The sequence below is a fragment of the Alligator sinensis genome, unplaced genomic scaffold (genome assembly GCF_000455745.1).
Source record: "Alligator sinensis unplaced genomic scaffold, ASM45574v1 scaffold100_1, whole genome shotgun sequence".
In the NCBI taxonomy this organism is placed as follows: domain Eukaryota; kingdom Metazoa; phylum Chordata; order Crocodylia; family Alligatoridae; genus Alligator; species Alligator sinensis.
The window spans coordinates 783,616-796,576 of record NW_005842193.1 but is presented as its reverse complement, the minus strand read 5'-3'; the positions used below and the strand labels follow the sequence as shown (position 1 = coordinate 796,576).

The window sequence follows — 12,961 nt, the reverse complement described above, 5'->3', positions numbered from 1 at the left end:
TGGTGGTGAGGTAAAAGAAGTAGGTTGTGGGGTTATTTGAGACTTTCAGAGTTTTATTCATGCAATTTGTCTGTCTTTTTAAAGTCAGATAACCTGGAGCATCCTAACATGGTGTGGGAAGTGAAGACAAATCAGAGGCCGAATGCAGTACAGAAACTCCTGTTGGTAGTGGACAAGAGGACTTCAGGGATGAATGAGTCACTGGAGTTGCTAAAGTGCAATGAGAACCTGCCATCTTCTCCTGGATATGCATCCTGTGATGATGAGCATATGGAGCTTGGTAAAGAATTTAATTAAGACCTGAAAAGTTACATAAAGGATGAGTCGTGTAGTTCCTCCATTTCTGAAATTCCTGTGAAGTCTATGGAAGTTAGGCACATGGAGTGATGACAGAATTTATCTCTTGCCAGGTTTATTGTTTTTCTGTTTATGTAATGCAGGGAGGGGAGGTGGCATGAGTATAGAATTGATGAATCATGCCACCTCATAGTCATAATGCATAATGATTTCCATATATAGCTCATGCGCAGTCAGAGCTATACATATAGCTCTGACACACAGGCAGATGTTGACAGAAACTTGTTTTTTTGACATGGAGCTAAAAGTTTCTGCTCACAACTTCCAGAATTTTGCTTGAAGAGAAGAACATACGCACAAAGCTTTATGTTGCCTTTCCCAAGGACAACACTACTTTTTTGGATGAAGACCAAATGCAAATCATGGCACAGAAGAACATTTAACTTCAGTATTATCATGCTCAAGAAAAACAGTATAGAAGTCATTGAGTAACATAACTGTATTTAAAATGTGAAGGTGAAGTTAGACAGTAGTTCAGTAATTCCTAGTAGAATTTTATACAGGAGTAATATTAGCGTGATAAATAATTGCATTTGGGAACATCAGATAATGATGTGTAGGAGTTGTTTAGGTTACTTTGGCACATCTATGAAACATTTACTGTGGAGTAGACTAGTTAGTTCTGCAGTAAACCTCACGCGTCTACATGCGTATTGCTTGCAAATACAAGTACTGTCCTGCTGCAGAATTTTTTACTCTGCAGCAGCTCCTTGTTGATGCACCCTCTGTTTTCTCTTTGGTCACCTTTCCATCAAATTCTTGTGTCTGCTATTGTCAAGTGAATTTTAGCCATAGGAATAATCATGCTTTTTTTAATTTGCTTGTAGACGATCTGCCTGAACTACAGGCTGTTCAGACTGATTCCACCCCAAATGCGCTCTTCCAGCTTAGTGCAGATGTTTCGCATCAAGAATATTCAAGGCCTTCATGGAACCAACATACCTCAAATGAAAATTCAGAAAGTGCTTATTCTTGTGAGAATGGGGTGAACTGGTTGACAGAACTGGCAAACATAGCCACGAGTCCACAGAGTCCTCTTATGCAGTGCTCTTTTTATAACAGGTACTAATATTAATTTGACTGTGTTCAGTTCTAAAATTTGCAACATATTGTTAGAAACATTTACTTTAGCTCCTAGAGACCTATATGTTCTATTTGGAGACCCATACTTGGCCGTGCAATTCAGACCCGTTATTTTTACAGGTGACAGCATAGGCCTCCCTATAAAGCATATTGTGAAAGATGATTTTCTTCAGGGGATGAACTCAAACAATACAAGACAATTATTCCCTCCAAAGAGATCAGGCTGTATTGGCTTGCCATGCCATGGTGTCAGAGGCTCGATTAGAAGATTAACTTTGGTTATCTGCATGATATACTAAACATGATCACTCGGCTAGTGAAATGGCTTGAGAAAATAAAATAAACTTATTTCTTATAAAATTACAAATTTTAAACACATCTCTTGGGAGTTTGGAATTCCTACACAATACTATTAACAATGTATTGGCACTAAAGTAAAAATTCTTTATCAGTGGTCTGTGACAATCACTCTGAGTTCTTGATTCTTCTGGATTTCACAAGCACTTTAGTTTTGAGATCTCATTAGGTTTTCTGCTGGGAGATATAGTTCATATCACTGCTGAAAACAATAACACTAAAAATCATTAAGGCCATTGTGGGCCATCACTGTGACCATGCAGCTATCTTATAACTCAGATGGTTCTGAGGTTGGAGGTATTGGTTTCAGAATGTTTTAAAGGCATGCACATCATGACAGAGGGGAGCTAATATGAATGGAAGACGGTCAGGACATGCAGGATGTAGAGAGAGAGCAACTTTTCTGTTCAGGTGAAGAAAATAATTGTGATTTTTATAAGATGTGACAGGTGAAGAACATTATCAAGCATCTATTGCCAAACAGTTTCCTAGGAACTACAGATACGGAAGCTTAAGAATGCAAGTTAAATCACGTGGGGTTGACATTCATTTGCCCCTATGGGGTGTGCCTAATGTCTGCCCCTGTGGGGCAGTGGGTTTAATAATAAACATATGTGAAAACAGGCTGTTTGTACAGACTGGCTTTTGGCAAAGAGAGATCAGTTACAGGTTGAAATATCAAATATGGAAAGTTATTATGAAATGAAGACTGCTAGAATGCCATACCAGCACTTTATTGTGTTGCCAAAATCTGAGCCTTATTTTAATAAAAGCTAATTTTCCATCTTAGATCATCTCCTGTTCACATAATAGCTACAAGCAAAAGTTTACATTCCTATGCACGTCCTCCACCAGGATCCTCAGAGAGTGATCCTGGCTTCTCTAAGCATCACTTGGATGAAACACCAGTCAGACATGAACGGGTGAGTTGTTCTGAAACAATAAGCTATATGAAGAAGCAGGTCTGGTGGGTTAAACTTTTCAGAAACAGAATTAGTTAAGAGTAAAAATGTATTTGTTTCTAAAATTATTCATAAGCTGTAGGCTAGTTTCCCTTTTATCATTTTTTTCACATTGACATTAAGCTTGGTTTGGTACATGACACAAAGATACAGATAGCCTTGGCCCCATAGGGATTACATTCTAAAAGATATACAGAAAAGGAAACGTTAGGAACTCTGGAGGAGGCAACCATGAATTGTGGGGGTGTTTCAACTTACTGAATTCTTAACTAAAACTTGTCGCTATTGTGGACGAAGGTGTCAGGCATCACTTACGATGTGTAAAAAGGGACTGATGATAGTATTTACGACTGCCATGAAAATTTTTTTATCTCTGATTCCTGTGTGATGGTTTTTGAGTCTGATCTAAATTTCACTAAAAATATCGGCTAATTTCTGTGTGACATTAACGACACAGAATAGAATCACGTAACATTCCTCCACTGTGCAATGCTCCTCCAGCTCACCTTAGGGCTAAATCATTAACCTACATCTCACTGAGTAAGAAAAGGCACTTACGGGTTGTGAAAGGACCATGGCCAGAAGGATGATGGTGATAGTCTCAAACATGGTGGGTAGGGCCAGAAAGATGTAAGGGAAAAAAAGAAAATACTTTGTTCATATTTGCTCTTCTTTGTTTGAAGCTTTCTGCCACTGTCTCTAAGCAATACTTGTTTTACATTTCTCCATTAGAAGTTAGTTGGGCTACTCAAATGCATGGTAAAACACAGTCCTAAAGTCATCTATGTAAAAAGCATTGATATGTTTTTGTTCTTTCAATAGGCAAATAGTGAATCAGAGTCTGGCATTTTTTGCATGTCATCCCTGTCAGACGATGATGATCTAGGATGGTGCCATTCATGGCCGTCAACTGTTTGGCACTGTTTTTTAAAAGGTAAAAAAAACAAGCAATGTAGGCTAGGGCTGTTTTGTTAGCCACTCCTCCTTTTGCAAGATATTAACCTTATTGTTTTTAAATATCAGGCACACGTTTATGCTTTCACAAAGGGCGCAATAAAGAGTGGCAGGATGTTGAAGATTTTGCTAGATCTGAAGGCTGTTCAAATGAGGAAGAACTTCCAATGCGTACTTACAAGGTAGGCCTTTGATGCTCCTGAATCCTGTGCATTAGCCATAACAAAGACCTTGATTTGTGTGCAGTCTTATTCAGGTACTTTTAATTACTGTTCCAAGAATTTTTTTTATGAAAGAGGCATATGGAAGGTATCCATTAGTTAGCAATATGTTGTCTGAACCCCTCAGAATAAAACAAGTGGGCAACCTGCAGATATGTTGAATGTTGTGTATTTTCTTACTGCTTTGTGCTGTTCATTTAACCCCTTGAGTGTTGGTGTGCCATAAAAAGATGTAGATACATTTTGGAGCATCCACCGATTTAAACTTTTCTGGGGAAAAAAATCTGAAGATTATCTGTATTTATAGGGCTATGGTTCTGATGGTTTGAAGTTGATATCTCATGAAGAAAGTGTTTCATTTGGTGAGTCTGTACTGAAGTTGACTTTTGATCCTGGCACAGTAGAAGATGGTTTGCTTACAGTAGAGTGCAGATTGGATCACCCTTTCTATATTAAAAATAAAGGTAGGAAAATATTGTGCATGTGAAACAAAAGCTTCTGAATGTATATGATAGTGTTCTAAACAACTGTCTGTAGTTCTCATAGCCATACCTCCCAGTTTTTGTTGTTTAAAGCAGCAGTTGGCAACTTTTCAGAGTTGTGGCCAAAACAAACTGGCTTGGGTCTGAGGTGAACCAGTGTTCCAACACAGTGGTGGCAGGTTTTCACTGCTGCTGCTTCTCCCTGCCCTCAGCTGTGGTGTTGGCAGAGCTCCCTGCTGTCTGGCTATGGTGTAGCATCTGTCCCCGGCAGATTTCCTTGCTCCCTGGCTCCAACACAAGTACAGGTGAAGTCCCCCACTGCCAGAATGCCACTGAAGCCTCCCAGCTCCATAGATTGGATCCGGCCTGCAGACCATATGTTGCCAATCCCTGGTTTAAAGCTTCTGTATTTTAGTGTCACTTTAAATCTACCCAAAGGAAACACTGCATTTTGAAAAGACAAAAGCACTTTTTCAAACTTTATTGATTTATTGTATTGTCCCTCACTTGCTGAGCATGACACTTACACGGTTGGTGAAATTATGACTATATTTGGTTTTCTGTTCAGCCTTTTTTTCTTCCCTAAGAAAAATCTTGTAAATGAGGTAAAATAAATTATCCTCCATAAGTGATTCCTGAACAGAAGTTTCTCATTTGTTTTTGGGAAGCTGTTTTTCTTTTATGCATATGAGCTTGCTTTTTACCATCAGAGATAGATCATCAGGCTGTTATAGTCTAATTTAATTCTTGATCTCTTCAGGCTGGTCATCCTTTTATCCAAGCTTGACTGTGGTTCAGCATGGCATTCCATGCTATGAAATACATATTGGAGACTTGTGTCTACCTCCTGGACACCCTGATGCCATTAACTTTGATGATTCAGGTGTTTTTGATACATTTAAAAGGTAACTTTTGGATTAAATGGGTCTTTATATTTTATGCATAAAAAAGTTCTGTTAATGAACAGATGTGTAAGTGTACAGGAGAGGAATTATTTATGGTGGCACAAAGGTATAAATGAAAAATGTAAAACTTTTGGGCAGTGAAACCTTTAAAACTGTAGAGTGGTTGTGGTCCTGTTGCTGCTTAGGACATTTTAGAATTGATCAGATAAAGCACTAGAAAATATTGCATAGAACAGTCCTGCACTGGGAGAAGGGGGGTAGACTGGGTGACCTAATCCAGTTACTGCAAATGTGCATCAGTTGGCTACTGCCTCGTGCTTTATATACAGCCTTGTATCTTCAGCCTACCTGGTAATTAGTATCCGCTTTGGCATGGCTTTATTGCTTCTGGAATAACGAGTTTTCATATTTAGGTTGGTCTAATCAGATTTTTTAGGTGTCCACAATTACTCTTTTTTATTTAGTTCATAGCGAAGAAAGAAAACAGTTTTGATCAGACTTCTTTATGTTTAAGATGCCTGAATCTTAAACGTTTGCATGTTTGAATTCCACTGTTATTTCCCATAAACCCCAGCTTCTGTCTAGGATCAGTGAATGATCAGTGGCCACAACCAACTTCCATTTCAATTAGAAATACTAAAGAGCTTTGTGTTCTTTTTTTTACAATAGGAGTCAGCTTAAAATGGCTATTTTAAGCTCAAGCTTCTATTGAAAAGGCTTCAGGACTCTAAGGAGGTAGAGGGAGAGCTTAAATTTGGTTTCCCCAACTCAGCTGCCTGTGTTTTTGTTTCTCTTGGGTCCTCGGACAGTGTTTACATCTTACTGAAGGAATTGGTTTGGTAGCATCCAGTTCATCCTTCATTTCAGTTATAGTGTTTATAAGACCTTGCCTAGTCCCTTGGCAGAAAAAAAATAGTGTGGGAGGGATTCTGAAACAGTAGCTGCTGGCAGAAGGGCAGAATAAATTAAACACACACACACACACACACACACACACGAACTAAAACTCAGCAGTTGTTGTAGTAGGGAGTAGTTGGGGAAGGAACTGGAGCAATAGAGGATAAAGAGCTCTTTTCCCCATATCCCTCTGCCTCTGAGCTAGCAATTTAGGTTGCCAGCTAGTTGCCTTGTATTCCCTACTTCTGCTGCTGCTTACTCTGCAAGTAGACTTTGGACAGTGACACAGTCACAGCCTCCCCCTATTCTGTCTTGGAGTAAGGGAAAAACTTCTGCCAGCAAACTGGGGTAAGTTCTTGCAGAAGCTTGGGGTATTTTTACACATGGAAGCATTGCATTGCCGGGCGCTTTTCATTCAAAGCGCCCGGCACTGTGTCGCTTACATTTGTATAAGTGGTGAAATGCATGTCAGTGCTGAGAAAATGGCAGAGGCACTCCTGCCATTTTCTGCACGCTGACGCACATTTCACCACTTATATAACTGCATGCGGCAGCACTGTTTGTATCAGAATCAATTAATTGAGTCTGCTCCATAGCAGCAGATCTCCAACGCATTGCAGGGCAAAAAGGTAGGTGTATAAATGCTCCTGGTCTCTGCCTGGTGCTACTTTGATTTCCTATGATAAAAAAGCACCTCCAGGTTCTTCTTAAGCCAGGAAGAATAGGCAAATGATGGAGGAGATACCACATTCAGTTTTAAAAATAAAACCTTTGGTTTATGTTGAGTATTCGTGTTTTAAAAAGTTAGTCTTTTAGTACTTGTTGGCATGTTAGAGGATTTAGTGAATGGTCCCTCTTTAAAGGTAATTTAGGTATGTATATTTTTCCCACATACGATGAATTAAAGGCCCTAGCGTTTCAAGTAGCTTGTGCAACTGATTTTTTTTGCCATGAGACATAGTAGAGTTATCACAATTTTGCCACTAGAGGGTGGAAGATTATCTACTCTGAATTGAAATCATGAATGGTATACTTCTATATGTGTTAGAAGTTCTCAGATAAAAGTTACCAAGTGCAGAGGTATTATATTTCAGTCCCTGGAGCAATGCTCTATAAAGACTATGTTTATAATGTTGGCATCTATGAACAGTATTTCTTTATACTTGCAATTAACATTCACGTTTCCAAGTGAACTACAAAGCGAATAAACAAGACTGTTTCAAGAAGTTTTATGGAAAAACTTTGTTTGCAAAATAAGTATCGAAGCATATTATATGTAAAAAAAAAAAAAAAAAAAATGTATACATAAGTGTTATATCATTACTTAAGTGCATTCTCTGCAGTTTTAACTTTGAATTCACTGTTGTACATTCTGGGTCATCCACGGGGCATCTTTGTTTTACTAACTTGTAATTGGCATTGTACAACAAACTACTTTTTTTTTTAAGCTTTAATACAACAATTCTCTCTCCTCTGAAGTTTGAAACAGTAACTTGTAATTGTTGGTATTGTGTAGCAAGCATCTTTCACTTTTACTGTATGTAATATCTGTATAGTTAAGCTTAGTGTGGTTTTGCATTATCACACACTTTTATAATTCCTCACAAAATGTAGCACGTCCATATGAATGGCTTTTTGGTAACCAAAGATTTATTCTTTTTATATGTATAAAAGTAGATACATATCTTAAATACTACACTGAAGCTTCACAGAAATACTAATGGGGTTAGCTAGGCCTTGGGTCGGAGGAAAAAAGTTAACATTTCCATATTTTGCTGACAAACCAAACTCCACATATTTACAATGCATGAATGAAATGCTGCTCACTCTATGTAGTGTAGCTGTTTAAAACATGCTTAGTTATTTATGTTTTTTTGGGTTCCAGTGGCTTCTCCAGGTCTAGTTCATGCCCCTTAGGTAAATTAAGGCACATGCTTAAGTTTGCAGCTGCCCAACTCATTTTTAAACCTTATGGTTGTAAAGCCTTGCAAAAGTGTGCTGAATGTAACTGATGTAGTCATGTCTGTCCCAGGAGCCTGCAAGAGAAGCAGCAGTCACTAAAGGCAGGGAGGAAGCTCCTTAGCTTCACACCCATCTCCAGAGCAAACAAGCATTGTGTCAGTGGTCTGGATGCCCTGCTAGTCTCTACAGGATTGGCTTTCACTGGTGTGGCTTTGCTCTGTGGGCTCCATTCTCCATTTTTTCACTGCAGCAGGGAAGGAGTGGTATTGGCCCACATGCTGTTTGTTCACAGTCCCAAAATGAATTGTCTTTCACAGAAGTTATCACTCTGGGTAGGCTACCTTAATAGGGATAAATGTGGAAGTTGGCCTACAGTCCAAAGCACAAATAACAGACTATTCCAGAAGGAGAGGAAATGAGATGGAAACATGACTCATGCATAGGTAGAGCTACTAAACAGCACAGAAGATCTTGGGTAGTTGCATCCTACTGCTGCATTGTGGTGAATTGAAATGTAAGAATGGCATTAAGAACAAATGAGCAGTGGAACAGTGTATCACGGGTTGTCGAGTAAATTTACAAGTTTGTAAATTACTAATTAATTTACTAATTAAGTGATGTATCTCTTTATTCTAGTTACGATTTTACACCAATGGATTCTTCTGCAGTTTATGTGTTAAGCAGCATGGCTCGTCAGCGTCGTGCTTCTTTATCTTGTGGAGGATCAGGTAGTCAAGACTCAGAGAGATCAGAATGCAGTAAGAACTGTGTGTCATCTGGATCGTCACAGCTTTCCTCCAATTCTTCGTATAGCAAAGCTGGCAAAAGTCATAGCTCAGGGACTGCAAGTACTGTGAGTGCCACTTCTCCTAACAAGTGCAAAAGACCAATGAATGCCTTCATGCTTTTTGCCAAAAAGTACAGAGTTGAATATACTCAGATGTATCCAGGGAAAGATAACAGGTAATGGCACTTAAGTTCCTAGTTTTGGACCTACAGTTAATGTAACAAACTTGATAAATGCTTTTCCAACTTACAGTGAATTCAGTTTTATATGTATATGTAGATGTTGTTTGAAAAACCAGATTGAAAGCTGCTAACAAAAGGCCAAATTTAAGAGGAGGCTTTAAGGGTTTCTCACCTTGGAGAACCTGACAACAAGTGTCGGGGCAGAAATTGGTTTCATTTTCACTATCTTTACTGTAACTTAAAATGGATTTTTATCTTGCCTTTAGAAGCATTTTTGAATAAAGTTGTGTGTGTGTGTATGCTCAGATTATCTGTCCATATTGATAAGATTTGATTTGGGGGGAGGGAATCCTGTGCAGTTCTTTCTTGTGGGTCAATAGGAAACAGGGATTTTTATAGCTTGGTACACAGATCTCAGGTTCAGTTTTAATATACTAGTGTAAGTTCTTTGGGACTGGGACCCTACCATGCAGAAAACCCAGCCCTTTAATCCTATCGTTCTGTGTTCTATTGTTCTGTGATGTTCTATAATGTGTATAGTCAATTTTGATGATACCTCTTTGCAAATAGAACTATCACTGAGAAATCAAAGCAGACCACCAGTTAGAAACATTTATGATGAATACAAGGTTATTTACAGCGCAGTGAGTTGGAGCTGCAGCGGATGGATTTCAAGTTGGTTTGAATACATCCATGCACAGATTTAAGCTGAGGAAAACCAGCAATAACCTAAGTGACTGACATCATCAAATGAAAGGTTTGAGGCACAGGAGGAAGGCAGTGTAGGAGAACACAGCCCCTTGTCTCTATCAAATGTAGTATAGATTCAGTCACTGGAGATTTGAATTTGAGTCCTCAAACTTCTGACAAGCAAAATAGCCTTGCAGTTGTAGTACTCGAGTAAACTTTTATTTAGCCACATACCACTGTTGATATAGGGTTGTTGGTTGTAGCCGTGTTGGTCTGAGGACATAAGCAGGCAAGGTTTTTTGGGTAGATGTGATATCTTTTATTAGACCAACTAAATAGTTGGAAAAATTGTTTTTTGCAAGCTTTTGGGGACAAACAGCCTTCTTCAGGCATAGGGAGATACAAGTTGCTGATATGAGCATTTGTCTCCAAGTGGCTATGGGTGGGCATGTGCCTTGACAACTTGACCTCTGATCCTGTTTTGCCCCAGCTGTCCCCATACCAAATATGTAGTACCTGACTCACCATTTGCTCTGTCATGGGCTTAAAAGGCAACGTCTATTTCCACCTATTCCCTCCGTTCCTCTTGCCCATCCTGGTTTGAGATAACCTCATATCTGCAGTCTCATGTTCTTGCCTTTCCTTGGAGAAACTGTTCCTTTTCATTTTTCATATGCATTTTAGAAACTCATAAGGGATGAGGAATTTGCAACAGAATGAAATGGTCTTTCATTTTGAGAAAGGAGAAACAACGCACTGAAGCCAGGCTAATAAAATCTGGGGCTTTCACTGCTGTAGTTTGCAGGTCAAAAGTCACTTTATTCTTGGAATGAATGAACCCTTAACCCAGGCCAGCTCTAACAAGCTTGAAAACTGGTGTTAAGACAAAATAGTGGTATAATTTCTGTTTATTTTACTGTAGATATGAGTTCTAATCCCATATGACAGAGTATGTGAATAATTTGAATGAGGTAAAGTTTAAAGGTAGAAAGCGCACCTGAACTTGTTAGCATGATTTATTGATGCTAGTCCCTGTAGTCATGTGATTTTAGATGCAAAGCAGGAACAGATGTAATGGCTTAATTCATGCAGATGTTATGATAGCACCACAAATTGTGCCCAAATAATAGTTCCCTCCTTTTTTTAGTTAGTCACAAGGTAGGCATATCCCTTAGTTAGTTCTTTATGGTCAAATAAGGATCATTTAAGAGCACCCCCAAAGTCATGAATGATAGAATGCAAGTTGAGGAGGAAGAGCACAGAAGGAGGGACTGTAGTAACATGTTTTTTTTCCTGACTCCCCTCTACCTAGTAGAATTAATTTTTAATGAAGTTGGAAGAGGCCCTTTAAAATTTGGAACCTGTCTTCCACAGCTCAGTGGCAGGAGTAGTTGGCCCCTGTTGACTGATTTCTTTTGAAAATGAAGCTCTTGCCTTTGAACCAGATTCTTTTGAAGTTCTCTGATGCACCAGCCTATACTCACCTTTGATACCTGAACATACAGCTTTGCCTCCAGAGGTTTCTACTTGGAAGCCCAGCAGTTTGAGGTGTCATCCTTAAGCAAATTCCTCATCTAGCTGAGTCACAATGCCTTCCTCCATAGTATCCCAGGCACTGGAACTAGGTAGCAGTGCTTTGAAGAGAGAAGGCTTCCCATGTGACTTGAATATCTCCTAAAACTGCCAGAATATATCTGAGGGGCAAGGATTTTTGTGGGTGATACCTTTTATTGAACCAGTGCTTTTGAAAGCTTGTCTAAGCCTATCTCAGTCATGCAGTTGATCTAATACAAGTTATTGCCCCCCAAAAATCCTGGCCTGGCATAATTCCTGAACCATCACAGCTACAACCTGACTCCAACACTGCCAGAATATACCTGGTCTAGAGACAGTCTAACCGGGCTGGCTTTTTTTACTTCTAGTTTAAAATAAGCTTGATACAAGAATGTTATTAAAGAACCACCATCAGAAACTTATTTGCCAGAAGACACAAATTGGTTCAGGTATAGATTTTCTCCTGACGGGAGATGGCTTGTTCTGTCATGTCCTCAAAGCATCCCCCCCAATACAAAGGCAGTGGTTGTATATAGAGATCAGATTAAATATTCACTTTACAGTCCCTAGGAGTCTTGCTCTGTAGTAAAGCCTTTCAGAAATCAAACCTGTTGACAGAGAATGAGACAGCCTTTCTCAGAGTTGCCCTACCTGGAACTATCCAGAAGTGCTTGGTGGCCTTGATCCCTTAGCGTCTGTGAATACCTGCACTGCCTGCAGCGATGTTTGTGCACGCCTTTCCTTAAAGATTGGCAGTAAACTTTTCATTTCACTATTATAGTGGATAGGGAGGGTCACGTGCCTGGTGTTTCAGTAAACATCATTAATTGAACAACATCGGTTAAAATATTAATGACATTCAGCAAAAGGGTGGAACTACTTTTGTATTAACATCTAATCGATGTTTGGGGTGCAATTAAGCGATGTGGCATGATGATAGGAGATTAGTCTCCAGTTGGTCTGCAACTTAGTAGTAGTAAGGTCAAAGGGGTTTTGGGTTTTTTGTTTTTTTTCTTCTACTCCCCATGTTCAGTTTCTGGAGATAATCAGGGGTAAATCATGACAGATGAGCCCTGGCTGCTGCCCAGCACAGCATTCAATTAGGAGGGTGTCAATCTGAGATGATTTCTCCAGCCCCTGCAGACAAAGGGTTTGTAGCTCTGAGGCTGCTTTCACCAGGGAAGGCGGCACTACTGAGTTCTCAGCAATTCATCTTCATCTTATAAAGTAAGGTGGAGGAGAACATGGGTACAAGCCTGGAGGTGGTTTGTGCCAGGCTGATGAGACAGACCAAATTCTTAACCATTTTAGGTACAGTGGTACAGGTATATTCAGGCTTATTTTTGTATATCAGTATTCTGGAAGCCTGGCTCAGTTACAGAAACATCTCAGATATTGTTTACAGGTCAGTGAGCCAGGGGGCAGTCAGAAACATGCCCAGACACTACAGAGAGGAAATACTGTTGATATCACACATGTTTTTTCTCACATCTAACTGGTGTCTTTTGTAAAGTGCTGACTCCAAAAAGAAAAATAAGAAAATGTTGGGAGATTGATTATCAAAAAAG

At 39.3% G+C, this 12,961-nt stretch overlaps 1 protein-coding gene across 3 annotated transcripts in view; it reads left to right on the top strand.

Annotated features, from left to right (window-relative positions):
- Window positions 1-12,961, top strand: part of HBP1 (HMG-box transcription factor 1) — a 26,083-nt gene that overhangs the window by 9,672 nt on the left and 3,450 nt on the right. For all 3 annotated transcript variants that reach the window (XM_006026435.2, XM_006026436.2, XM_025207382.1), the window contains exons 2-9: window positions 85-280; window positions 1,185-1,419; window positions 2,588-2,720; window positions 3,582-3,693; window positions 3,783-3,895; window positions 4,242-4,398; window positions 5,177-5,321; window positions 8,817-9,143. In XM_006026435.2, coding sequence (XP_006026497.1) covers window positions 85-280; window positions 1,185-1,419; window positions 2,588-2,720; window positions 3,582-3,693; window positions 3,783-3,895; window positions 4,242-4,398; window positions 5,177-5,321; window positions 8,817-9,143 — 1,418 coding nt within the window. The remainder of the gene's footprint in view (window positions 1-84; window positions 281-1,184; window positions 1,420-2,587; window positions 2,721-3,581; window positions 3,694-3,782; window positions 3,896-4,241; window positions 4,399-5,176; window positions 5,322-8,816; window positions 9,144-12,961) is intronic.